The sequence below is a fragment of the Scyliorhinus canicula genome, chromosome 15, assembly GCF_902713615.1.
Source record: "Scyliorhinus canicula chromosome 15, sScyCan1.1, whole genome shotgun sequence".
NCBI classification, from domain to species: Eukaryota; Metazoa; Chordata; class Chondrichthyes; order Carcharhiniformes; family Scyliorhinidae; genus Scyliorhinus; species Scyliorhinus canicula.
Window position 1 is genome coordinate 137,626,603 of NC_052160.1, and position 23,985 is coordinate 137,650,587.

General features: G+C 48.7%; 1 protein-coding gene across 1 annotated transcript; it reads left to right on the forward strand.

The window, feature by feature from the left end:
• Positions 1–8,615: 8,615 nt before the first annotated feature.
• Positions 8,616–23,581, forward strand: LOC119978233 (CMRF35-like molecule 3). Its single transcript, XM_038819693.1, has 5 exons — positions 8,616–8,879; positions 13,622–13,945; positions 15,407–15,494; positions 20,138–20,254; positions 22,967–23,581. Exons 1-5 carry the CDS (start codon positions 8,840–8,842, stop codon positions 22,992–22,994), a joined length of 597 nt encoding a protein of 198 aa, XP_038675621.1. The 5' UTR covers positions 8,616–8,839; the 3' UTR covers positions 22,995–23,581.
• The last annotated feature ends 404 nt before the right edge of the window (positions 23,582–23,985 follow it).

Genomic DNA, 23,985 nt, shown 5'->3' on the forward strand with positions numbered 1-23,985 from the left:
TTATACCTCTCCCGTGCTCCCTCTAGTGCTTGCTCAGTTGTATTGCATCTACATTGCCCCCTCGTATATTTACACAGATATACAGATCACTACACGGGAGTTGGCAGAACAAAAGTTTCGAAATGTTTTCTTGCCGCCGGATGCCAATGGATTCTAGGTCAGTGTTTCTAGGCCATATTGGTCTGCTGCGGGAAGGATGCAAGTGTGGCTCGACCGCCGACGCTTCTGCGAAATCACCCTTGCATCATGCCTCCCGACAAGGCCGATCTTTTCTCTCCGTGACTGCTAGGCTCCCTCTGCAGCTGCCAATTGAATGCTGCATTCGAAATCCGTTCTCTTCCCAACAGCTGCCGGGCACGTGCCCACCCAGTTAGCAGAGCACCAATCGCTCGGGCCAAGACAAGGGAGGCCATTTTCAGCTCATACAATGCACCGGTTGTGAGGTCTTTGCTGGGCGCTGTGGAGAAGGCCAACAAAATTATTTTTCTTTCAATATAAATTTAGAGTATCCAATTCATTTTTTTCCAATTAGCGTGACCAATCCACCTACCCTGCACATCTTTTGGGTTGTGGGGGCGAACCCCACGCAAACACGGGGAGAATGTGCAAACTCCACACGGACAGTGACCCAGAGCCGGGATCGATCCTGGGACCTCGGCGCCGTGAGGCAGCAGGGCTAACCCACCGCGCCACCCAGGGATAATCCACTGTGCTGCCTAGGAGAAGGCCAAAAACAAGGCCTTGCCAAATGTTTGGTCACTGGCTGCCATTAACGTGATGTCGGGCAAGGCAGCCAAATCCTCAATGTGAAATGTACCCAGAGAGAAGCTGCAGCTGCTCCTGTATTCCCTGGGAGTCTCTGTCTGTTATGTTTACTCTGGGACTTTACAGGAAGCGATGTAACTACTCAGAGCCCAAGACACAGAGCAGGCGGTGAATTGATTTGAAAGGAATACTTTTGTGTCTATGAAATGGCCCATTCTTTGAACATATACAAAATGTCACACCCCCCAAGGATTAATGATTTATTGAGACAGAATGCATAGCTTAATTAAAGTACACTCAACGATATATAATAGAAAAATGTTGAGGAAATATATACACCTGTATTTATCTCACGGCGACCGGCGATTCTCCGGCCCGGATGGGCCGAGCGGCCTACCGAGCCCAACCGGTTCACGACGGCGCCAACCAAATCTGGTCACTGCCGGCGTGAACAGCGTGCGACCGGTGAGTGTGGGGCCTGTGGGGGATGGAGGGAGGATCGAGCACCACGGGCGTGCTCAGCAGATGTCTGGCCCGCGATCGGTGCCCACCGATCGTCGGGCTGGCGTCGCTAAAAGACGCAATCTTTTCCCTCCGCCGCCCCGCAAGATCAAGCCGCCATGGAAAACTGTGAGACAGGGGTACAGCGCCCCAGGAATGATGAACCTGACCAAATGGTATTTTTTAATGTTAAAACAAACTTTAATTTAAACACAGAATTAATCACATTGACATCAAATAAATAGCTTTACAATTAACAGTTAAACAGTTCTAAATGAAAGGAAAAACCTTAACTCGCTCAGTACACCTGCTTCTGTACATATTCCAACTAAGCAACCCAATGCAGGTCAAAATCCACTCAGAAGTAAAGTTAGCAATCAGGGTTGCTTGTTGTTGTCTGGACTTGTTGGCCAGACCTTTGGAGAGAGACCCTTTCAGGAACAACCTGAATCTGTCTTGTCAGATTCAAATCCTATAGCAAAACCATAGACACACAGGCCCCTCTTATTAATTATATCCCACTAAGATGTCCCATGACCTGCTTAGATGTCCCATGACCTGCTTAGCTGGGACTAAACAAAATCCCTCAAATTATCTACACTCCAGGGAACCTCCAGCAATTAAAATAATGTTCAATCCACCATCTCCCTGTAAACAAGTAAATGGTTAAAATCAAAGAATTCTTCAAATTTACTACACCTTAATTACCGCTTTGGTAGACACAATGCCTGTCAATATTGTAAACCAGGGTTTTTAATATCATTATTGCCACAAATTTAAAATAATACGTTGATCAAACTATTATAATTTTCGCTGGAATTATTGTTACACTGAATATAAGGGCTTTGAATTAAAGTGAAGTTCAGTCCGAATGCGGATTTAAACTGATCTCCCAGAATGAATGGTCGTACAATGGGCAAAACGCTTTGCTGCAGATTGCTGAATTGTGGCACAGTTTATGCCCCCTCCCCTAGTATGTGACTGGCCACAGTCGGTTCGCTACTACAATGTGGGGTGTTTATAAGCAATCAATTTGGCTGAAAAAAAAAGTGTTTGTGCTGTGGAATTATATTTCTCATTGAAGTGTGCCATTTTGCTGGACAGGTTGGGAAGCACTGGTCTGGGCTGCAGGAACCACACGCCTGGCGGAATGAAACGGGCTGTGGGATTAGGGATTCAAAAGTCTTTCCGATTCTGTGCATGTCACTAAGCCAATAAGGCAAACCAGAGTCCAGGCAAAAGAGACATTTTTATGTTGCATTGTGGATCAGGAGACCTCTTGTTTCACACATGATAAAAAAACGGAAGGGAGGAAAGTTGATCGAAGTATATTCCCGAGGCGCCGGTATCTGGAATTGCGGGAAATGGTGGCACCGTGGATACATTTGATGATGACGGTGAGTGTTGGAACTTGCATCGAGAGAGCTTTCCACTTGTCCTCCTAGCGACTCAAACATCTGTGAACCTCAAAGATTGCAATATTTCTCAGTTCGGTAAGGTGTAAAACTTTTATGCTGTTGTAAACCTTGGTCCACCCAGCAAAGCTGGGAGAGAAGACCTACAACAAATGGATGAAAATTCTAGAAGGGCATTTCTGACCGTGACCACTTATAATTACAGGAAGGTTTCGTTTCCAGTCAGGAAGAAGGTTACAATTCTTGGTGACCTTAAGAAAGTGAACAAAATGCAAAGAGTTTGGTACTACAATTGACGACACCCTTTGGGACAGGCTGGTATGAGTCCTCCACAACAAAGCTGTTCAGAGGAAGCTGCTTACTGTCAGAGATTTAACTCTCAAATCAGCTGGAGAAATTGCCACGTCAATGAAGCTCGCAGCAAAAGCCGATTCACAGATAGGAGCTGGAGCGAAGATGCACAAAATGGAGGCCGCCAAAAACAAGTCTGCAAGGGTTCGACCGTGTCATCGACGAGCAGAAAGTTGGACACTCAATGGGGAAATGCTGGAGAACAGAAAATAAGTGCATAAGTGCTGTGGTAAAAAGGGTCATGTTGCCAAAGTGTGCTGGGCACGGCAAACCTCACCAACACTTAAGATGTGTAAGAGAAAAAATATATCTCAACCTACTCGTCGAGTTTACATGTTAATAAACTAAGTTCGAGACCCCTCAGGGGATGATTTGTCAGGACAGGGTGATTAACAATGTCTTTGGGGACTCCCAAAACTAGATGGTAACCAAATCAAACTGGAAACATATATGGGTGCAGCTGTATCATTGATACCAGAGACTATTTATAATCAGAAGTTCGAGCACCTGCCATTAATACCATTAAATGTTAACCTATACACACAGAGGTCAGACCACTAAAAGGCTATATTACAGTAAAATGGAAGTAAATGAAACAGCGGTGTCGCCTCTCCACGTTGTCCGTGGAAGCTTTCCTTTTTTATCTGGTAGCGCACGGTTGGGAAACATTGGGCTGGATTCTCCGATTGAGAGAATAACCGCTGACTCTGTGGCTGGAAGGTCCAGGGTCCCGATGGCGGCATCGGTCCCAAAGCAATTCAGGACAGCACTCGCGGCACGTGGAACCAGTGTGATTCCATCTGCCGCCGGCGCTGGATTTGCTGCAGTCAGGATTGGTACCGGAGAGGCTGACAAGCTGGAGCTGCGGATAAGAGCTCCACTCCCCACACACTCTCATTCCAGCCAAGAAACTGGCTCCCCAGAGAGCGGCCCCGGGATTCACAGATGCAGAGTTGGAGGTATTGCCAGATGCTGTGGAGGAGACACAGGAACCCTGTTCCCCGGAGTTGGATGGAGGTTACTACCCGCCGTGTTAACTGGGCCTGGCCGCAGGTGGCAGGAGAGCCGTGGGCCCCACCGCGAGGGCCGGTTAGCAGTGCCGGGCAAAGCTGCACAAACTCCTCAGGGTGGCCCAGGTGAGTCACCGCCTCCTGCCCCTGGCGCCACTCCTGCCCCACCCACCCCACACCCATCCCCACAACCACCCCCCACCCCCATCATGCCAACACCCATCCGACTCACCATGGGGTGTGCCCCGCACACACAGGTCACCATCTGCAGACCCCGTGCACTGCCCATGTCCGAGTGTCTTACACTGCGCATAATCTGTCCCCCAGGATAAGGTGGTCCATAACCGCAGGGAGGCAGAATAGACTGGGGAAGGGGGGGGGGGGGGTCTGCCGGACATGCGGCCCCTCACCATCGTGGGGCAGAGGGTGTCGGACCTGTTTGGCGGGGTGAGGAAGCGGGTAGTCGCAGAAGCGGAAGTCGGCATGAGATACCCCCATTTCGTTACGATGTGCCTATGGCACATGAGTCACCCCTCACTGCCCCCCCCACACCGCGCCTCTCCGCAATTTCACCGTACGTTTTGCACTGTGTCCTGCAGGGTCACCACCAGACCAGGCGGAATCGGCCTGTGTCCCCGCTCCCAGCTACAACCCCACGACTCACCAGGCCATGAGACGGGACACCGCTCCCCACCCGCCCCCCCTCCGCCGCAATCCCACATCACTCCGTGGCACATGTCCAGGGACGGCACCGACATCTGGTCACACCTGTCAGCGGCACCCTCCACCACCCAGAGACACTCAGTTGGAAGAGGCTCCTGGGACACTATCTGTTGAGCAGCAGGCACATGCAGCGATGCATCAGGTGGAGGTGGGAACGCGCGAGGGGTCGGACGGTCGGAGGACAGCCCGACCCCAGGGACCAGCTGCCGTCCAGAAGGGTCGGGTACTTCTGCACGGAGTGGTCCCATCAATGCTGGAGATGCAGACTCAGAGCCGGGGACTACGGGAGGGGGTGCCAGCAAACATCCAGCACCTGCAGGTGCAGTTGGAGGAGTACAGCCCCCTGCAGGAGGCGGTGCCGACCATGTTTGCTACCCAGGCCAACACCGCATGGGTGGCATCCATGTGGAGGACATGGGTGTAAAGGTATAAAACATGGGTCAGGATATCCAAGGCATGGGGCATCTTGTGCGGGCAGTGGCTGAGGCACAGGTCAGGGTGGCCATGTGTCAGGGCCACATGGACATTGCTGCGGCATGCCAGAGCACGGCCCTACACAACAGGCTCTGGCTGCGGGAGTCAAAAGCATTGGCCTGTTCCTGGATGATCAGAGCCAGACATAAAGGAACCTGGCACAGTCCCTGAGTGAGATGGCCCAGTCCCAGAGGGACGTGGCGTAGTCCCTGTGCTCCATGGACGCGAGTATTGAGACCCTGGTCGGTATGAGTGCAGACCTCCAGGACTGGCAGTGCCAGGTGATGGCAGAGCTCCCGGAGCTCGCTCTGGTCACACCCCCATCCCAAAGAGCAGCGCAGGGGCCATCAGGGACCCTGAGGGTGGAGGAGGTGATAGGGCACTGGGAGTGCCAGTGTGCCAGGGAGAATGTAGCAATTGCCACGGTGCATACATCTGCTATTCCTGTTCAGACTGTGCTCTGCCCCTCCCCCCGCGTCTCCCCCTGCAGATGAGCAGTTCTTTGGAAGGGTGTACTGAGTGATGCCATCACCTGGAGGGTCACTGGCTAAGCTGGGCCATGCACGCCCTGTACATGGGTTGCCAAGAATCTGGGGGTGCCTAGTGGGATGGCTTGAAGGGGGGCAGGGCCCCCATATAGCCGTTGGTGCTCTGCACATTGACGGTCATGGTGGGCAGTCAGCGAATTGCCCAGCCAGATGGCCACAGCAATGGTGGTGCGTGCCCGTGTCGTATTCAATATTTTCCCCGCTTCGGGACTGTGATAGAGAAATTCAAACAACATTCATTACGTAAGCAAAACTGAACTTTATTTACGAATTAGAACTGACTGCTAGCAGTATGGCTGAGACTTGAAGTCGGAAGGCAGTCAAATACAAACTGCTTGGTCCGTCCCAAGTCTGCGATATTACAGAAGAATAAGGCGATTTGTATACATTATAGGATCAAGATAACATGAATACAGCTTGGTCAGGAATTTGATCGAAAGTAAAACATAAATAATACTCGTTACAATGGCGTCTCCTTGTTGACCTTTAGAGGACTCGGGTCTCATGTCATTATCTTGTCTTTGTTTTAAGCGATGGACAAATTTGTTTACGTACAGGAAGAGACAGTTTTTTAGCTTATCGAATATATTTAGACTCCTCTGGTCTCATGACGAACGCGTCTTATCTGAGTTTTAGAGTCAGCCAGTTCTCAGGTCAAGTTGACCTCAGCTGTTTGTATCTGTGCCTTAGGTTATGTGAAGTCAGTTTAAATTCAATTGTACCAAGAAGACTTGACAAGTTTTCCCATCATGCCATTATTTGCTTCGCACAATACCACACTCGGACAAACCGGACTTGGGAGGACATTCCCGGACCTCGGGCCATCTCCTGGTCACACCCCCCAATACTCCCCCTGCCCTCAGCCAGCGGCACTGCTATCAGCCCAGGGTTTGGGCCTCTAGAAACATGTCTTACCTCCTCTCTCACCCTCAGCAGCCACGCGCCCGGTTCCCGTTTTTAAATACCACAAGTGAACCGCGATGGCGTCACTTCCGCCAGACGAAGGTAGAGCACCGCGGAAGGCCAGAGACACCAGCGAATCCTCGCGACACACGCCATGTTCGCTTACCTCTAATGTGAAAGGGGCACTGGTTAGGAGCTCACTATCTCACTTGAATCAGGTTTAATGGAGAAGATGGCGATGCAGGAACTGGCAGAGTTCAGCCAGTTCTTTCGTGCCGTTTCCACCTTCATGAAAACGTAATATCCAACCTCGCACGTGTAGATCATCGTGGAGGGCAATAGCAACAAAACGCTCATTTTACTCAGCACTCAGATTCAGCCAACCAGCAGGAAATGCTCCCCGCACAACAGGGTGCCAGTTTGGAAGGCTGCCCAAATCAATTCCATCCCCCTTTAAGGTCCCCCCCCCCCCCCCCCGTTTTCAAACACCCCTCAACCCTCCAACCTTGGGGTGCCACTGGGAACCCTCTCAACGCCCCCCCCCCCCCCCCCTCCCCATCGGTAAAGAACAGGAGGGAAAAATCCCGGCCAATGCCTTTCATGATTTCCATTGACAGGATTGAAATAATGAGAAGCACAGCAACATAACACTGGCGAACAAAACATTCAAACCAAATAGGTTTTAGCTCCCATTTCCAGACAGAAAACGGGCCTGACTATACAGCTTTCCTCAAGTCTGTTCCAATAAACTGGTGCTGACGTATACTTCATGGAAGCCGTTTTTTTACAGGTGGACTTCAGTCAGTGCAGATACAGATTACCGCTTTGTGTTTTTAATTTTCATGCCATGTATAATTAACAGCTTGCCAGCGTTTGGACTGTGTGAGGAAGCCGGAGACCCACAGAGAAACCCACGCAGACACGGGGGCGAATGTGCAAACTCCACACAGACGGTCACCCAAGGCCGGAAGTGAACTCGGGGCCCCTGGCGCTGTGAGGAAGCACTGCTAACCACTGATAAGAGGAGGGAAGACATTTGCCACGTTTTGCGAGGGCCACAAAGAATCCAGCACAAGTTGAAGGATGGAAAGAAATAACATTTATTTACAATAACGTATATACGCAGCAGCAGCAGCAATTTCCCTAGCTGCTCACTCTCCTCTAGCCGATTCCAAACTGGCCAGCTTTATTTATTCAGGGAGTCTGCTGACGATTTCTCCGCCCCCCCCCCCCCCCCCCCCCCCCCTCATTAGGGAAGCTCATACTCCCAAAGGATTGTTGGATTGCCATTAGTCCCCAGCCAGTGGTAAGCAGGCAGGTTATAACACCATGAGACTGCATAACCGGTCATGTACTCACAGAATATGCTGTTTAAACATGCGGATCGAGACAGTGCAGAATGGCCTTTGTTAATTTGGAGACGCGCATTTAGACATCAGCGCAGACTGTGTTCCACAAAACGTTTAGGCTCCAACACGGCAGGCATAAAAATATATTGTAGTTACCGAAATGATGCAGCAGGAACCAAGTAAACTCATTAACCTCTCTAATTAGCTCAATCCTGGCCGACAAAAATCCCCCTCATGGTCAGAAAGTGGGGAAAACGGTTTCCGCAGCCCACGAGGAATTTTATTCTGAGAGGTAAGTTGATGATGGACCGCCATTTGGGGAGAATGTTGATTGGAAAGTTATTTTCCTGCTCGTGAAAGTAACCTCCCTCAGCTGCCGCATTTATGTTGTCACGGTGATTGATTAGAATAGAGTCTATTCAATAGACTGTTTCCCTTTTCTAAACGTGTGAGGAAGCACTTGGAACTGTTAATGTGTAAGAAGAGGTTAAAGAGTAATCTACCTGAATACAGAGTATTAGAATTTACCATCAAGGTGCCTAAACTGAATCAGACCCCTCCACATTTATTTAGTCTCCGGAATGTAAGTGTCCCACGACCCAGGCCTTTAGTCAGGTTGGGGAACATGGATACAGGCTCTGCAGTTGGTGCCCGACCTCTTTCTCATTCTGAAAGAGGAACTGAGAAATTTGGCTGCAATTTGAAGGAGGAAATGACAAATACAAAGTAGAAAACCACCAGAGTGAAAGACAGCAGAGCTCTGAGCTGGGAGACATCACCCACCCAAAACACTCCAAACAATGGAATTAATTGCTCTTCTAATTCTAATGCCGGTATCAAGTGAGTTCCTTTTTTTTTAAACGTTGATCTTTAATATTCTTAAAAAGCATTTTTTTGCAACCTGAGCTGATGCGACCCAGAAACACTGAACTGACTCAGGCACCGGTGGTTTTGTCGGTGTGAGCTGCGGATGGTGTTACAAGTTGTAGGTGTTGTTGGAAAAGCCACGAATCTGCTCCTCCAGCATCTTCAATCAGCCTTCGCTCCTTTCCGCGCTTCCCCCTCTGCATTCTCACTCCATCTGCCTCGTCGCAGCTCTGTCTTCCCTGAAACACCAGCTCTTCATCAATCACAGGAAACTAACTTTGTTCTCTTTTCAGTTTAACACAACAAGTTCTGTGGGGGGGGCACCTTGACCTCAGTAAAAGCTCTCAAGCAGATTCACATGGTGTTCCCTCAGCAGGTTGCATAGATGAATAGGGAACCTAGAAGACATGTATGTGTGTCTTAAATGGCAAACTGTGGAATATTCTTCTTCAGTATAGAAGTAGATTTGGAGAACAAAGACTCACAATCGGCTGTTTTATTTCAGCCAAGATCACCAGCGTGAGAATAGACATTGAGTGGTTCTTTCTGTTTAAATGAATCTGCATTGCGACACATGTCTTTACCAGGGATTATTTCATCATATTTCTCAGCATCAGCTCGGAGCTGACAATTCTCTTCCTGTACCTGTTCATGTCGTCCAACATCATTTCCCATCTGCTTTTTAGTGACAAAATTAGCACAGGCCACCTCCTTAGCCAATTCAGTCTTTGTGTGTTTACAAACTAACGGAGCCACAGAGAACCTGCCTTAACCCCCCTGTCCCCCTATTGCATGGTTATCTTGTTGAATCAGAACCGTAGAATTTCTGCAGTGCCGAAGGAAGCCATTCAGCCCATTGAGTCTGCACTGACCCTCTGAAAGAGCAGCCTACCAAGGCCCACAACCCCAACCCTATCCCCGTAACCCATAACATCACCCAACTTGCACATCTTTGGACACTAGTCTGTGGGATGAAACCGGAGCACCCGGAGGAAAACCACACGGACACAGGCAGAAAGTTCAAACTCCACACAAAAAGTAGCCGAAGGCCAGGATTGAACCCGAGTCCCTGGCACTGTCAGGCAGCAGTGCTAACCACTGTGTCACCCTGCTGTCTCTCAGACATTGATGCTTAGATTTAAAACCCTAGTTTCAGTTTGATCGACATCACTTTCAAACTTAGTGTGAAGTATTTTCATATTGTGGTCACTCTTTCCGAAATACTATTATTAATTAGCCTATATTCATCGCACAATACTGGATCTAAATTAGCAAGTTCCTCAGTGCACTATTCTAGACATCCATCTCCCATACATTCCATGAATTCATCTTCCACAACATTAATACTAATTAGGTTCACCTAACCTATTAGTACATTGATAAATAAATAATCAATAACCTTTATTGACACAAGCAGGCTCACATTAACACTGCAATGAAGTTACTGTGAAAAGCCCCTAGTTGCCACATTCCGGCGCCTGATCAGGAACACAGAGGGAGAATTCAGAATTCTCAGCTGATACGGGAATTGAACCCACGCTGCTGGCCTTGTTCTGCATCACAAACCAGCTGTCAAGCCCACTGAGCTAAACCAGCCCCCAAAGCTTCCAAGAACATTGTATTATTTTTGTCAGACAGATCGCTAATTTCCTGATGTATATTGTGGTTTACTAAACCAATACTACTTGGTGGCCGATAGACTACGCCCACCAATGTTTTCTGCCTGTTGCTGTTTCTTAGTTCCACCCAAACTAATTCGATGGGTGCAATTTAATAGAAAAATAGAGTCCCGCTTTGGGCGCATTTACCACGGTGTTTCCGACGCTTGGTAGCACAGAGAATGATCCCGCTATTATATAGGACTCTTTTTCCGGCCTCGGAGAGGAACGCCCCACTTGGACTCATTTCCCGCTCAGCTTGCCAATGCAGGAAGAGATCTGGGCACCAATTTTAAATGGTGCCCAATTCTCAACCACCCATTGCAGCCTCCGAGTCCCACCCAGTGCCCCAATTTACCAATTAGGGGCTCCACGAGCCACCCCATAATCCATCTCATTAGGGCCGGGCAGCCCCTGTCCCAATCCCTTGCACAGGTAACCTGGCACATAGGTGCCTTGATACTGCCAGCCTGAGATCCTGGCAGTGCCCATGCCCACCTGTCAGTGTTACTTGGGCACCCTGGCAGGGCCAGAGTGGTAGTGACAGTGTGACACTGCCAGAATTCCAGCGTGGAAGTGCCAAGGTGCCGGCGTGGCATCAGGAGTGCCACCGTGCCCAGAGCCTGACACCCCCAGCCCTCCGATCGCCACGGCGATCCCCAAATGACATTATGCCTGGCACACATTTGTGGAAACCAGCACCATGGCGGGGTCTCGGAGGTGGGGCCATTCGATTCTGAGCCTTGCGCAACTTCTCACTAACTACTCACTTGAATATGGCAACGTTAGATCGCGTGAGATATAACAAGCATCGCAAACCTCAAATCCCTGGCGAGATATCACAAACGCTGCATCCGCAAAATCCTGCAAATCCACTGGCAGGATAGGCGTCCCAACCTGAGAGCCCTCTCCCAGGACAATATCCCCAATATCGAGGCACTGGTCGCGCTCGACCAGCTGCAATGGGTGGGCCACATTGCCCGTATGCCCGATTCCCAAGACAAGTGCTCTAATCTGAGCTCCCCAATGGCAAGACATCACCAGGAGGGCAGAGGAACCACTACAAGAACACTCTGAAAGTTTCCATAAATAAATGCAACACCCCAGGAACAGGTGGGAATTGGTTGCCTGAGAAGAAACAAACTGGGAAAAAACATCGGCGCGGAAGCCAATCACCTCGGGCGTCGCAGGGTGGAGCACGCACAGGCCAAGTGTAAACCGTGGAAAGAGATTGAGAATCCAGAATGACCCAACCATCCACCTCATCAATCACCGCCTGCCAGATCTCTGGCAGCGTCTGCGGATCCACGATTGGACTATTCAGCCACCGCAGAACCCACCTCCCCAGAGTGGAACCAGTCATCCTCGACCCTGAGGTACTGCCTTGAAGATGAAGTCCCTTGGTGCCAATGTCAGTCTGTCCATCCACACTATGCCCTTTAATCTTGTCTAAACAATCTGCAAGAATATGGGGCGAGATTCTCTGCTCACCAGGGGGACGGACTGGACTGACGCGATGGAGTGGCGTGAACCACTCCGGGGTCGGGCACCTTCGGGGGCTAGGTCGGCGCTGGAGGGGTTGGCGTCGCGCCAACCAGCACCGAAGGGCCTCTGCCGGCCGGCGCGTGTTGGCGCATGTGCGGGAGCACCAGCGTGTGCTGGCCTCAACCCAGCGCATGCGCAGGGAGGTTCTTCACCGCGCCGGCAATGGCAGACCGTTACAGCGGCTGGCGTGGAGGGAAAGAGTTCCCCCACAGCACAGGCCCGCCCGCGGATCGGTGGGCATCGATCGCGGGCCAGGCCACCGTGGGTGCACCCCCTGGGCCAGATCCCCCCCCCCCCCAAGGACTCCGCAGGCCGCCCTCAGAGCCCGGTCCCGCCAGTACGGACCTGGTTTGATTTACGCCAGCGGGACCGGCGCGATTCCCGCCCCTGCCAAAACCCTGGCACCGGAGAATTCGGCAGCCGGCGTCGGGTCGGGATTCACGCCGCCCCCCCGGCGATTCTCCCACCCAGCGGGGGGTCGGAGAATCCCACCCCTCATACTTGTTGTTCAACTGGAAGGGCTGAAGATCCTGCACTCCCTCCTTCTCAATCCCCTTAACCTACTTGACTCACATGTCACACCCTTCAGTCCCTGATCACTAAACAAATCAGAGGATGCTAATCAAGACAGTGTGGACTGCCTTCTGGAAAAATGTTTCCAGGTAACGTTCCTGCTCGCTGATGCATTCCAATGTCCGTGATGTGACCATCAATTCACGCGAGACAGAGAGTTGGATTGCAGTGGTAGCCATGAGCCCCCACGTGCTGTAGTCTGAACAAAAACTGATACATCTTTGTATCAATTAAATTTATTTTGCTTAATTAATTTGTGGTTCCCCTCTTCACAAAACTCACTCTTGCACACACTCAAGCACTCGTGTACTCCAGCATTCGTGCACTCGCGCACGCACTCGTGTACTCAAGCACTCAAGCATCCGTGCTTGTCAAGGGTGTCTAGGCCACATGTTTAAACATAAATCTCATCCCTGATACCTTTTTAATTGTTATTGCCGGTCCGACAGTTCACCCCACCCTCCATTGATTGAAATTGAAGTTAAATCAAAAGACACTCTGACTAATCGGCCCACCCAGCAACTGTAAAATTAGATGGGCCACGTAAACTTTGCTTTCATTGATCCCTTACTGGGCTAAAGTGCCCCTAAAGTGATTGTGGGTGGGCACACATCTGACCCTCACGTGCACCCGCCAATTGAAATAATTTGCAAGTGCACAATGACGTTGGGATGCGCTCCTGACGCTTCTCCGCGAGATAGACACGCTCCCGGGTCAGGCAGGGCCTTGCCAGAGCAATGTAATATTCTGACCTGTGTACAGGCAGTGATTTGACAGATTGTTGGTGAAATGAGGTGAATGATTGTTGGGGAAATGTGACATGATCGGTAATTGCAAAGGAGATTGCCCTAACAATGAAACAGCCGCGTTTACTTGGTTGTTGTTTTTGTTGATTCTGATGAAGCTATTAGTAACCTTTCGTCATTAATATCCCAACAGATTTGTGTCAATTAACTGGACCCGAGAAGGTTTCTGGGGAATTAGGAAGATCAATCACTGTGAACTGTCTGTATGATCGGAAATACGAGGACAATGTTAAACAATGGCGTAAAGGTCTTTATTACATAACAAGTTCTGTTGTGGTTTCCACTGAACATCCAGAAAAAGGAAAAGTAACTCTGACTGACAACAGAACACAAGGAATATTTTCAGTGACCATGGACAAGCTAATGAAGAGCGATGAAGGACGATACTGGTGTGTGATAGGAACAGGAGCATTTAAATATGATGAAAAGGTTCCTGTTGACATAGAATTATCTGAAGGTAAGATACTAACGGATTTCCTTTTAATTTATTCAGTCAAAATGCTAACATTTGAAATCAGAAATACCACCTGTCCCACCAGAGGACCAGCAGCTCAACAGACTTGACAATGTCACCAAACGGCGTGGCCACTGCTGAGGCTGCAGGAACGCTGCCTCTGCTGAGAGGATTGAATTGGCAGCGGATCTGTTCACAGACAGACATTTCTCACGTGTGGTTCAGCCGCAAAGTAATTGGGTGAATTTTAACAGTTAAATAGACGCACGTTTGGATGTGTGCAAAGGGTTACATCAAGTCACAGAAAGTTGGGATCCCGATAGCATCCAGTGCCCTTTCAGGATATCCGTGGGAAGGTTTGATGGGGGGCGGGGAACCCTCGTGCAGCTCGCTGTCAGATATGTCATTTGCATATTCAGATAAGCAATTAAGTTCTATTTAAATTAAGGATTCTGACCTTAACAGACAGCGGACTTCTTTTCCAAGCTGCTTGGAACTTACTCGTGTCACTGAGGCGACTGCACAACATTTCTTCAATAAAACTGACAGGCTGGGAAGCCTTTGACAGTGAAAATGACGAGCCTCAGTTTCCCAGACCTGGCCGATCACCCGGGTGGGTAACCTTGCCAATGGCCACCCAGCTGGCTGTCCCCACACCCCACCCTCTAACCCACCCAGCTGGCTGTCCCCACACCCCACCCTCTAACCCACCCAGCTGGCTGTCCCCACACCCCACCCTCTAACCCACCCAGCTGGCTGTCCCCACACCCCACCCTCTAACCCACCCAGGTCTCTGCCTCTCCCTGAGGTTCTGTCCTCCCTTCTCCACAAGGAGAGGTCGGGAGTTGTGAGTGTTGGAAATGGCTTGTGCAGGGCAGCCTCACGGCGCCGAGGTCCCAGGTTCGATCCCGGCTCTGGGTCACTGTCCGTGTGGAGTTTGCACATTCTCCCCGTGTCTGCGTGGGTTTCGCCCCCACAACCCAAAGATGTGCAGAGTAGGATTGGCCACACTAAATTGCCCCTTAATTGGAAAAAATGAATTGGGTACTCTAAATAAAAAAAAGAAGAAATGGCTTGTGTGAATAAGAGGGAAGGGTGTGAAGGGTGACTGCGTGCCATGGACTAACAAATGCATCCCAGTATTTTACCTTTAAAAAGGAACGATCAGCTGAATTAAGTGACTCAAATGGTATGGGGTGGAAATTTCATATTTTAAAAATGTGGCGTAGTCAAGAGAATAATTGGGTCAAAATCCAGGAACACCCCTCCCTAACAGCACTGTGGGTTTACCTGCAACGCATGGACTGCAGCGGTTCAAGAAGGCAGCTCACCCTCCACCTTCTCAAGAACAGTTAGTGATGGATAATGAATGTTGGCTTCGCCCGCAACACCCACATCCCAGAAATGAATATTGAAATAGATCGCATTCATTAATAAAATGTTCAACGGCTTCCTCTATTATAGAACTGCAATGGACTTCAACAATGGGCCCTAACACCAGGATAGCATCGGATACTGTGACACCTTCTTCTTCCATAAGTCCCAATCACATGTAAGTTGAAATCAATATATTTGTTTCTTTAGTAACCATATATAAGGAATGGCAGCCTACAGAACATTAGCCAAGATGACCCTATAGAGCTGACAGCAAGATTGTACTTCAGTATTCTTTGGGCAGTCGCAGTTCAAAGTACAGCCAACCCTATATCTACGGGTCAGGTGGCTTTTTTGGGCAAATCAGATTTCAAGGACTATTATTTTTAATTTGTTCATGGGACGTGGGTGTCGCTGGCTGTGCCTGCATTTATTGCCTAGCCCTAATTGCCCTTGAGGGGCAGTTAAGAGTCAACCACATTGATGTGGGTCTGGAGTCACACATAGGCCAGACCGGGTAAGGGAGGCAGATTTCCTTCCCAAAAGGACATTTGTGAATCAGATGGGTTTTTATGACAATCGACAAAAGTTTCATGGTCATTTTTAAGCTTTTAATTCCCAATTTTTATTGAATTCAAATTTCACTAACTGCAGTGGCAGGAATTGAACCAGGGACCCCGAGAGTTCTCTGGGTCACCAGTCCAGTGACAATCCCACTATGCCACCGCCGTCCCAAGTCCCCTATTTAGCAGTTAGATAAGTAAATGAAAACTGCAGCATTATATCATGGCAATTGTTCTGGTCAAGCCTGAGTATCGAAATGTATTTTATCACGTCAGACATTACAAAATCACAGAAACTTTGCAGTGCGAAAGGAGTCCATTTGGCCCATCGTGTCTCCACCAGCTCTCTGAAAAAAGCATGCTGCCAAGTCCTCTGCCTTATCCCAGTAACATTGCAGATTTTTTTCTTTTCAAATAGCAATCCAATTCCCTTTCGAATACTTAGATCGAATCTACCTCCACCGCCATCAGAGGAAGTTCATTCCAGCCTCTGGATGAAACATTTCCTCACACCACTTTTACTCCTTTTGCCAAGAGATTCTCACTTGAGTGGAAACAGTGGGCGGGATTCTCTGATCCTGAGGCTAAGTGTTGACGCAGTCGTAAACGGTGTCGCGTTCCTCGATGCCGTCAACATGCCCTCAGGAGCAGCGATTATGACCCCTACAGGGGGCAAGCACGGCACTGGAATGACCCATACCGCTCCAGCTGTCGATACAGGTGTCAGATGGGCATCGCGGGTCTGCGCATGCGCAGTGCGAAAGGTGCCAATGCGCGCAAGCGTGGTGGGTCCCTTCTCCGCGCCGGCTCGATGCAACATGGCGTAGGGTGACAAGGCCGGCAGGGAATGAAAGAGGCCCCCAGCCTGAGAGGCCGGCCCACCGATTGGTAGGCCCTGATCGCGGAGTCCCCTCCCCCCAGGGTCGGACCCCCCTTCCCTCCCCCACCAGGCTACCCACAGATGGATGGATGCCGAGGCCCCACCGGGTAAGGCCACATGTGGACGGTGCTGGAGCTGCTCGGATTTGTTGTCCAGCCGCTCGGCCCATCCCGGGCGGGAATCGCCGGGGGGGGGGGCGCGTAGTGCGGCCCTGACCGGCGCCCCGATTCCCCACTCTCCGGAGAGTCGGCAGACCGCCGTCGCGGCAGCGTCGCGCAATTCACGCCCAGCCAGACGATTCTCCAGCCTGGGCTGAGAGAATCCCGCCCAGTATCTCATTAATTCCCCTGCCCATACCCCTCAGGGTCATGAACACCTCTATCAAGTCTCTTCTCAGCCTTATTTTCTCCAAGGAAAACAGTCCGAACTTCTCCAATCCATCCTCATAGCTACAGATCTTAATCCCTGGAATCATTCTTGTGTATCCCCTCTGTACTGCCTCCCATGCCTTCAAAACGTCCTCATGTATGACGGCGAGAACGGGACACAATCTCAAGATGAGACCTAACCACCCAGAAGGTGAAAAATAGTAAAATCTCAGAAATAATAATACTGATCCACTTTGTTTTTCTCCATGCGTAGCGTCTTATACAAGTTCAACATGACGTCCTTACTCTTGTACACAATGCCCCGATAGGATCGCTTATTCTATCTTCTGATAAGATCAAAAGTCCGGTTGATTGGAGGTGTCCAAAATACAACTTTTATTTGCTAATTATTCACCTTAATACACTTGCAAAAAAACTAAATCAAAATCGTTGATCAAAAAATACAGAAACTTGTCAGAACATAGCGAAAAGCGTAAAACATAAAGCAGAAGAAAAGTTCAAATAAAATTACTTCAAAACAAATTAAGTCGATAGATGGTTCAAAAATTCATGAAAGCATAAATTTGGACCAACCCCTTAACCACGAGGTCTTTCTCTTAAGGAAATTTCTATCGATGGTCTAATCCCTCATTCACTCTCATTGGTTTCAAATACTCAGCTGAGACCTCCTGGTTTATTCAAATAGATGTTTGTCACTTAGAAGATGATTTATTAATCAAACATTGGTCATTACTTGAGATTTACTAATGTCCATCAAAATTAATTCAGTGTCTACATGCGCACCACTGTACGAGGATAAGATGCTCCCGTCATGGCGAGCTATTAACCTTGCTGTTGCTAATTATCTGATACATTTTCATTACTAAATGCACTAGAATACAATGGTCTATACATTATACAAAATATTTTATGAAACAATGTCTGAATTTATGCAGGCATGGCACCAAAGTTCAAGAGTGTATTCATTATCTGAAACAGTGACTATCATTCTGCAGTTAGGGTGTCTTGAATAATTTTCTTCTCAAGCTATACACTCAATCAATCCTTAAAGGCAGCAAATAAATAAATCAATCAATAATTTGTCAGTCTGTATTAATAAAGCCTAAGATCCTATTAGCTTTATTAACCTCTCCACATGCCCTGCCAGCTTCATATGCATCTCCAGTGATATCCATCTGGGCACCTCCTTTAGAGCTTCTCCCTTTGTTTCTGCTGTCTCTCTATTTTCTTCCTGCCAAAATGAATCACCTCACACTTCTCTATATTGAACTTCACCTGCCACTTGTATGTCTAATCCGCCAACATATCTGTCCCTTTAAAGTTCAGGACTATCCTCATCAAAGTTGACAAAGGTTCCACTCCACATATTACATTGCTTTTTTTAAATAATAATTTTTCTTGAGCTTTTTGAAAAATGTTTAACAACAGAACAATAATAATAATAACAATAACAATAATAAACACCCCCCGGCACCCATAACAATGCATATGACTAACTCCCCCACGCTCCCAAACCCAATAAACAACAAAATAAATTAACAATAAATTAAATAAACAATGCCCCCCTGAAACACCCCCCTTTTTTTCCCCCTCCCCCCCCCCCAGGTTGCTGCTGCCACTGACCTAGTTCCCTATCTTTGAGCCAGAAAGTCGAGGAAAGGCTGCCACCGCCTAAAGAACCCTTGTACAGACCCCCTCTGGGCGAATTTGACCTTCTCCAGCTTAATGAATCCCGCCATGTCATTGATCCAGGTTTCCACGCTTGGGGGTCTCGCATCTTTCCATTACAACAAGATCCTCCGCCGGGCTACTAGGACGCAAAGGCCAAAACACCGGCCTCTTTCGCCTGCTGCACTCCCGGCTCCACCAACTCCTTTGGGACAGGCTGGTCTGAGTACTCCAGCAACTCCACTTTCAGCTCCGTAAAGTAGTGCAGAAGGGCCGCCTGCTGCTCCTCCGCGCACTGCCTCCACTCCTCGGGGGCTCCACCGGCCGCCATTTTGTCCACCTTCCCCCGCTTTTCCAGGGGAGCTGCTGCCGCTTATTTCCTCGTCCCACTCCGGGTCAGCACCATAAATCCCGGGGGTATTGCCCCAGACCCCTTTACACACCGGGAATCGTTGAATCAGCGCCGTTTGGGGTCCTTAAAAGAGCCCACAAGGCCTATAAAAGCGGGAGCTGCCGAACGTGCGGCTTAGCTCCGCATTGCCGGCACCGGACGTCCCACATATTACATTGCTTAACCACACTCAAGAAACGTGGCACCATCCAGGACAAGGCAGCCCACTTTATTGGCACCCATCCATAAACATTCAGCACTGGCGCAAAGAAGCGCCATGTGTACCATCTACAAGATGTAATGCAGGCACTCACCAAGGTTCATTAGACAGCACCTTCCAAACCCACGACCACTACCATCTACAAGGACAAGAGCAGCAGATACCTGGGAACCCCACCACCTGGAGGTTCCCCTCCAAGTGCCTCACCACCCTGACTTGGGAAGATATCGCCGTTCCTTCACTGTTGTTGAGTCAAAATCCTGGAACTCCCTTCCTAACAGCACAGTGGGTGTACTTACACCACAGCAGTTCAAGCAGGCTGCTCACCTCCATCTTCTCAAGAGAAATCAGGGATGGGCAATCAATTCTGATCTACCCAGTAATGTCCACGTCTCGTGAAGGAATAACTATAAAATTAATTAGTAATACAGTTTACTTTCATGCTGTGTATTTTATTACTGGTGTTTGGACTGGCACCTTGTGGTCTGCTGAAGTGTGTGGCTGTGTTTACTGTATACAAGTCCTATTTTACCTGTGTTTATGGGCGGCCCAAGCCCTCCTAGATATGTGCGCAGGCTGGAAAATGGACAAATCTCAGTGCATTCACTATTACGTGACACAATTCCTCGGGACGCTAAAAGGCTAAAAATACTCATCATGGGGTGTAAGCACTTTTATAATGTACTAATGATAGCTTCCTGTTTAACTAGAGAAGCTGAACTGAACAGTCACCGTTTATGGACTCTATTCCGCTGGCTGCTCTTTGCTGCTCTGGCTGTTTGCACCGTTTCAGTCACATGTTGGACACGATTTGCAAAACAATCCAGGTATGATCATTAAAATCTCATGATTCTAATATTCAAGGTGATTTCGTTCAGTTGAAAAGCTCAAGCACTTTGAAAGTTGCCTCAAAATAATAGGTCAAAGATCCAAAATAAAATCCCCACTGCTCATAAACTCCAAGTGAGTGAAGCATTGTCACCATTCCGATGTTATAACGATGGCTTTTACCGTAAGCTTTATGCCTGTCGACTGCAGTTAGTCTGGAGTTTTTGTTCTCAAATGGAAATCCATGAGAGAGGACAAATCGGAGCAGGCAGATGATACAAAACATTCACATACATTGATCACTGACTGATTACAGAACATAACTGCAGTGATATCACGGTAGTGTTGCAATTCACTGACGGACCATTAAGAGTCTCACTCGTATATAGGTGAATTCAGCTGACCAGACATTGGCTGGAGGAAGGAAAAGAGGGAGCTTGCATGTAGCATGATTTTGATGTTGTTCATCTGCTGTCTTGTATAGTTTATCCGTTTCTAACCTTAACTACAAGTGTTCTTGTAATAAATTAGACCATCCAACAAGAACATTACAACAACTACCTGATGATATGGGCTGAATTTTAACGATCAACAGGGAGAGAAATGGAGGTAAAACCCTGGGGAGCAGAATCAGATCAGCTCCTCGACACAGTCCTCCCATCGGGGTAATTTACTGGCCGTGGGGGGGGGGGAGTGGGCAGGCTAATTACCCCATGGAGACAGACAGACAATTTACAGATGTCAAGGCGCCTTTTTAAAAAAATTAATTTGTGGGATGTGGGCGTTGCTGGGTGGACCAGCAGCAAGGCCCATTTTACAGGGCTGTCTACATTTAGCCAACAACGTGGCAACTCCCTGTCACATGTGGTGGAGCCACCAGCTAAATGGAGTCAACCTCTGAGCGACAGCCCAGCTGAGGGGAGGTTTTAAGCAGCAAAGAGAGGGCCCTGGGGGCAGACAGGCCTTGGGGCCTCAACAAACCTGTAGAGATCAGGTCTCCCTCCTGCCTCTGGAGCCAACACCACTCCCGGTGTTCCTGCTGAGTTACTGACCCTCTGGCTGAGTCGACAGTTCTGTGGGCAGACGGCCATCCATAATAGGCAGCTCCCCGCAAAATTTAACTGGCAGACTCTCCGCCCACTCGTGGTGACGCACATTCCCTCCCAATGTCGGGGCTGCCGCGCTCATGGAGGTGAAACCTGCCTTATGTAACCGCTTGACCCAGTCACAACCCACGTGAGTGCAGCACAAGGTCAAGTGTGGAAAACTGATCAGCTTTTGGTCATTTACCCGATATCTCCTTCTGTGACTCAGTGTTGTTGTTGACACTTTACTGCATTTAACGGAGCTATAAAAGTGCAGGTTGCCATTGATGCTGTAGATATTTTGTCACTGACAGAATTACCATTTCCAGTTAGTGCCTGTGATCCATGTATTTTGTCTGGAAGTATGCTCTAGTTCCTGACCATCGATGTGTGTATCCCACTTAAATGATTCTACCAGAAAGCTGCTGTGAATTGTAAAATAAAGAATGTAATTTATTCTCATCCATGCCATTCTCATTCCAAAATAGGTGTCAATAAATATATTGGGTCAAACCTGTAGGGGAGCTGATGGGCCGCACACTGTTTTCCCCTCTGGAATTGACCCTCGGTCATGACGATACCAGGTCACCCCCTCACCAACAGCAGACAGGCATGAAGGTGACCCGACTCCCCCCCCCCCCCCCCCCCCAACCCCCCCACTAGCTCCCTCATCAAAACCACCCATCAAATCCCCCAACAAACCCCCGATCAGAGATTCCCGTCAGTCACTCGTGCCTGAAAGTTGAAGAGAAGTCCAGGCAGTAGAGCGAAAATCACTGCATTTTCACTTCCCCTTCCCTAACACCTGCTGCCTCAGGCAATAATGTTTAACACAGCAGCTTTGCCAGAGGCTTCCTTGAAGACCAAGTACACTGAAAAGGCTTCAAATCCCTCGATAAGCTTTGAAATGCAAATCTTCCATTCAATTCCACGCAACAATACATTTCATTAGCCAGTGATGACAGTTTTAATACTCCAGACACACTTGCTAGGTGGATTGTTTATCTTTCTTTCCCTTCAGACTTGACTGCATCTCAAATAGCCTGTTGTGATGCTAACCACAATGTTTATAAACACTCTTGCCATGATTGACAGATTCTCACCACATCAAAAGCAGCTACGTGCTTTCTGCTGTGGGGGCAAACTCTTCCCCATGCATAAATTAGCATGGGTAGGGAGAGAAACTCGCATTCCGGGCGCTGCTCCTAACACCAGCAGAGACCAGTAGCGATTCTCCACTGGCAAGAGCATCTATGATCCATAGTGGAGAATGCTGACCTTCATCTTAAATCAATGCCTACGTTCAAAGGCAAATATGAAACAGGGGATGGGAGAAGCATCAACAGCGTTCCTGGATCAGGCACAGTGTGTTGCATTGTTCAACCTGGGACCCAATGCCATGGGCACCAATTGCAAAATAGAAAGTTCCCCAAACCCCAGGTAAGTTGAACAATATCAGAGTTAGACGTTATGGCAGACCAATCTCACCATTTGGATCAGAATATTGCCATCCACCATCTCCCCTGCGTATTATTGCCTGGTAGCCCTTCACGTGAAACACTTTTGAAAGAAGGACAATCAGTTCATTTTCTACAGGTCAGTTGCTTAAATTCATTTCTTATTCAGTTCCCCAGGGCAGCAAATGAAGGGTTAAACGGAAACATCAACCACAGAACACGAATGGATCAGAGCGGCATTCGAAGACTGGCCAGAGGATCAGAGCCTAATGTCCAGAACATTTTCACTTGCTTTTAGAAGTTACGCTCCAATGTTATTTTATACTTGATTATAATTTGAAATTTCTCTGTGTTAGAAAACGCGCCCTGCTGGTGGAACATCATCTGATCTATAGTGATGTCAGCAGAGTGTTTGTGTGGTCTTCAGTTCTCCATCTTAGATTGGATGAGTAACATCTCCTAATAAACCTCGCATCTTGTTTGTCAGAAATCCATGCCTGCGGCACCTCCAAACCTTTTCTCTTTGCAGAAAATTGAGAACATAATAAAAGCAAAAACTGGCGACGAGGATTGAGGCAAGAAACAAAACCTGCCGAGGGACTGAAATCGCCGGCGCAAAAAGAGGAGGCGGCGACGAGAGCGGTGGAGGAGATTCTGCGGACTGGACGTTGAAGTCGATCGTAAGAAAGGGCACTGATGCAGGAGGTTTAAATAAGAATAAAACAAAGATATCCGTGATATGTTGTTCCTTGTCACTGAATAAAGCTCGTAGTCTTAAAGTTGAGATAGATGCTTTATTGTGAGTTTGTTCTCTCTCCAGCGCTTAAACTATGTTATATCTGAGCTGCCTGTCTGTGTTCTGCTCCCAGCTGCAGTTCCTGTGAAGTGACCCCTAACTTCCTGTCTGTCTCTATTTACACCTCTCCCGTGCTCCCTCTAGTGCTTGCTCAGTTGTATTGCATCTACATTGCCCCCTCGTATATTTACACAGATATACAGATCACTACACGGGAGTTGGCAGAACAAAAGTTTCGAAATGTTTTCTTGCCGCCGGATGCCAGTGGATTCTAGGTCAGTGTTTCTCGGCCATATTGGTGAGCTGCGGGAAGGATGCAAGTGTGGCTCGGCCGCCGACGCTTCTGCGAACTCACCCTTGCATCATGCCTCCCGACACGGCCGATCTTTTCT